At 40.9% G+C, this 4,580-nt stretch overlaps 1 protein-coding gene across 1 annotated transcript; it reads left to right on the top strand.

Annotated features, from left to right (window-relative positions):
* Positions 1–1,413: 1,413 nt before the first annotated feature.
* Positions 1,414–2,330, top strand: LOC101860952 (FGFR1 oncogene partner 2 homolog; the record flags this gene model as incomplete). Its single annotated transcript, XM_005113449.2, has 2 exons — positions 1,414–1,692; positions 2,216–2,330. Coding segments are annotated over 2 exons (384 nt in total), but the record flags the coding sequence as incomplete, so codon positions are not given.
* Between the last annotated feature and the right edge of the window lie 2,250 nt (positions 2,331–4,580).

Raw genomic sequence — 4,580 nt, 5'->3', positions numbered from 1 at the left:
ATGATTAAGGCCTGAAGAATAATCAATTGGTTGTTCTGCCATTGCTTTAAAAGCAAGCTTCGCTTGAGTTCTAGTTAGTCGGGCCCATCGTCAAGACCTGTCAGTGGAACTTTAAAACGCTCGTTCGCATCACGGGACATGACCTTGTACATGTGAGTAGCACGTGTGTCGGGGACTGTCGTTTGTCGGGGTCAACAAACTTCTCTCACGCTACAGAATTTCTTTTTTCTCTCGTTGACATCTTGCCAAGTAGGCGTGGTTGCATCTAGATCTACCACTACTTGACCATTGGAATGCAGTGGGATGTTAATCATTACTTGGTTAAAATTTTGTAACATAACATGTTAAGATTTGATGACGACATAGAAAACTTAAATGGATTAGTCTCATCCATCGTTATTCTTCTCGCCGTCTTACATTGAAATTAAGTCACGGGGAGTCAAAGGTACCTTCCGAAATGACTACACAAGTTATGCTCGAAAATGAAAATCTAGAAGGCTCACAAAGGAAAAACAGCTGCAGATATCATTATTCCTGATATAGCACCACAAATAATGTAGTTATGGTAGTACTTAAAGTTAAAGTATAGAAGGACGAGTTTCTCAGCTATTATTTTATTGTTGTACTTGTTGACAGAAAGAGTACGAACTCGACGTGTCACGTTTGCATTCTAAAAATATATGAATTTCAGAACTAAAAATATTTGTAAGATTTCTTTTGATGGCCCGACTGCCATTTCGATGCTCCCATAGCTGAAATATCACATTAAGCACAACATATACAATTTTCAAAGCTGTAGCTCCATTTTTATTGGAATTGGAAAGGATTTTGTAAGGTATATGAAGAAATCCCCACCTATTGGCAAAGGCTCATATATATATGCTATCGAAGTCAATCGTTGTTACTGTATGAAAACGTGCGCCTTTTGCATAGATGAGTAGAGTTATGTGTAAGCTATTTTCAAGACTATGAAAGTTTCAGCATCACTGCAACCTGCGCCACCAGTCTATCCAACTCCGACTCGAGTACATATTGTCTTTCAGTTTTTCCCTCTACTTTGAGTCCCAAATGTGAACTGATTCCTGCAAAAGTTTTGTCTTGCATGCTTGCCTCATAAAAGGGAATCTGGACACCCCCCACCCAGGGCCCCTTATGACTGATTTGCCGCTGTGGTGTTTGGAGGGTGCTCTTGTGAGGTTTGCTGCTTCTTCTTTCCTGTCAAACATCTATCGTCCTTATCTCCCCTCCTTCTTTTTTGTGTTTGTTACTCTCTTGTAACACCTCTAATCTTCTGTCGCTCATATGACTTTATGCAGTTGCGAGCGCCGTATAACCTCTTCTAAAACAAACCTTTCAAGGTTGAAAAAGATCTAGAACTTTGGTGTTATTCACTGATAACGTTGCTGTGCGCACTATTTGATTTGTGTCTCTGTTTGGCAGTATCAAGACGACATCACCGAGCTGAATGAGATAGCCAAACACAGACCACGTTCTACGCTTGTCTTGGGCATTGCACAAGAGAACCGCCAGATTCGCGAACTGCAACAGGAGAACCGAGAACTTCAAGCCACGCTAGAGGAGCATCAGTCGGCTTTGGAGCTGATCATGCAGAAATACAGAGAGCACACTGTCAAACTCCTTCACGGCAATCGTTTAGAGAGAGCTCTTCATGACAAAGAGTCAGCAGACAAGGTATATATATATGAATGTTATATTGTTTTATCTCTGTCAACAGGTCAGTGTTGCAGGATGCTGTTAGTTCTTTTTCCTTCTCCAGTTTGTTGACTGTTATGGTGTCGTTTTTTAATGTGTCTGAAGTTGAAACAAGCTATGTAGTATATTTGGTCTGTCATAACGGCAAATTTATCAAATTGTGTATTTATTACATGCAGTTGTTAAATAAGACTGGTCCAAATTCCTAACCAATTTTATTGTCAGGCAATATTATTTTCAAATGGCTTCATATCTACCTGAACAAGGAAATTCATAAGGTTTTTTAAATTTTATTTGCTTTGTCGTGTTTTCTTAATGCTTTGGAATTGTTTTTCTTCATTTTATTTGGCTATGGTAAAATCCATGTTTCTTTGACTTATAATACAGATGGAAATTTATGTTTGTTACTGATAAAGCTTCTTCACTGTGACACCATGAGTAAAATTGAGATTCCAGTCAACTCATTTGTACTCTACTACTAATATTATATTGTGTTTTCCAGGATTCCATGTGCCATTTGATGGACAAAATAGATGAAATGGCCGGTGTCATGCAGAAAGCAATAGAGGCAAGTAATTTCTGGATTTTTGTTCTCATTAAATTATAGTAGTCTCCACCTAAAAGCATGCCATACAAAAGCACGCTCTGCTCAAGCGCACGCTTTCGTCATCTGACAGGTTTTTTACTATATACAGCCGAACCTGTCCTGACAGCCACCTGTACAAACGGCCACTTTCCATTTCCCCCCTTGCATTTTTTCGATATAATTTAACTGTGTAAAACAGGCACCTGTCCGCCGCGGCCACCATATTTTAACACACAACCCCTATCACACCAAGCAATAACACCTGTCTTAGACGGCCACCTTAATGACTCCTTTTCGTTTTGTCATAAATTGTGCATTGACCCCTGGCGTTGTGGGCGAGCCGTCATAATTTAATCACCTGTCGTTGTTGTTAGGTAGTTCTCCAACCGGTCTTGTTGCGTAGGCCCCTCCCACTGTTGACCAATAGGTACCAATTTCCAGCTTGCTGGTGAGGGAAGCGTGTGATCCCTCATAACCCATAAGCCAGAACTCATACACAAATCGTAAGTGAGATGAGTGGTCACTGTTTACCCTGTCTGTAACAAAGTAACAATGAACGTCAGCATGAACTTGTGACGGGAGCTTCGCTCATTCTTCGAATGGTGGCGACCCATGTTTGTTTTACCATAACACTCCGCCCTCCCTGTCTGACACGTTTCATTTTATTGTCACCCTTGCACAAAATCAGTAACAAAATAAAAATAACAAACAAAATTCAAACCAACAACAACAAGAACAACAACAATGCGGCTACTTTTGATTGGGAATGGGGTTTGTTTTCTTCATCTTGATCAGTCCTGCCTAAGACGGCCACCTGTCTTATACGGCCACTTTTCTCCTTGACAATGGGTGGTCGTCTTACACAGGTTTGACTGTAATTTAGATGTACAAATGCATTGCACTCCCTGTAAACGCATACTCCAATCCGCGAAGCATGCCGACAGATAAAGCTTGACAAAGGGAAATTTCCACTACAACCTGCACAGCTTGCATAAGACAGGCCTAGAAAACCGGATACTTGGTGAGACTTCCTCTCATGCCGAACAAAGAGAATGATGGACAGCGTTTTCACACCCAACTTTCTACAGACACATAGGGTCTAGGACTGGTCGGTGAAATTTTACTGAAATGTTTTTTTATTTGTCACTGGAAATGCATCTTTGAGGGAAGGTTTCTGACTGCTGTTTAGGTGACTGCATGTAATGTTTAGTATTATGTAGATAGACTTGGGCCTATGATGCGCAACACGTGTGAATGCTGTAAAACATTAGATAGGCCTCTATAGGATTAAAGATTAGTCAAGTAAGCGTAATCAGCTGCGCTCGTAGAACTTATAATGTACTTGTTCTACGAATCACAAGAGAAATGTTTCTCTGAATGTAGAGATATATGATTCTGATGTCGTTCATGAATTTACGGTGGGGCGTGGTCGCTTTGAAAACCACGTGGCTGCGCTGTCGTCTCTGCGACCATCACCTACAATTTCCTCTTAGGCTATCTGTTCTCGACATTTTATGGTGTGTATCATTACTTTGAGTCTGTTTTTCTGCACCCATCCATCCATTCAACGCCTTTGTATTCTTAACCGCATTCCGCAGTTGCGAAATCCTTCACAAAACAGTCACATGTCGTCACATTATCGGCCAAAGTGACCCCCATCCGGAAGGGAGGTCACTAGAATAACAAGGCAATGTGATTACTGCGTCCCTTCCTCCCTTTGCAAAGATTCATGTAAACGCACGCTCCGTATAAACACACACTAAGGAACCCCCCCAAGCACCGTGCGTTTAAGTGGAGACTGCTGTACTAAGTAAAGGGTTTTTGAATTTTAAGCAGGTTTGCTATTTTTTGTCTCATTTTGGCCTTAGCATTATAGCATTCAGTGTATATATTAATGATTCAGTGTGTTGATACAAGTCATTCTACTCCAACCCTTCAGTTGCCTTTATGAGAAATGATTGTGATTCACATTTTTTTCACTATGTGAACTCTCAGTCCAACTTACACTTACAGCTAAGATTACATGAACGTACGCCTATTCATCATCAGCACCTTACATACATATACTCTCTCTCTCTCTTTTTCACTATCCCACCCTTCTCTGTCTCTCTCTCTCTGTCTCTCTCTCTCTCTCTGTCTCTCTGTCTCTCTGTCTCTCTCTGTCTCTCTCTCTATTACTCTCTCGGACTTGAGTGCAATCTCTTGCTTTGCGTGTCTGTTTATCTTTCTTGCTGTCTCTAGCATACGTTTATTTACACACCCAAACGCAAGTTCTCTCTCT

Source organism: Aplysia californica, unplaced genomic scaffold (genome assembly GCF_000002075.1).
Source record: "Aplysia californica isolate F4 #8 unplaced genomic scaffold, AplCal3.0 scaffold02485, whole genome shotgun sequence".
Classification (NCBI taxonomy): Eukaryota; Metazoa; Mollusca; class Gastropoda; order Aplysiida; family Aplysiidae; genus Aplysia; species Aplysia californica.
Note: the sequence above shows the minus strand (reverse complement) of the source record. Positions and strands in the feature narration are given on the sequence as shown.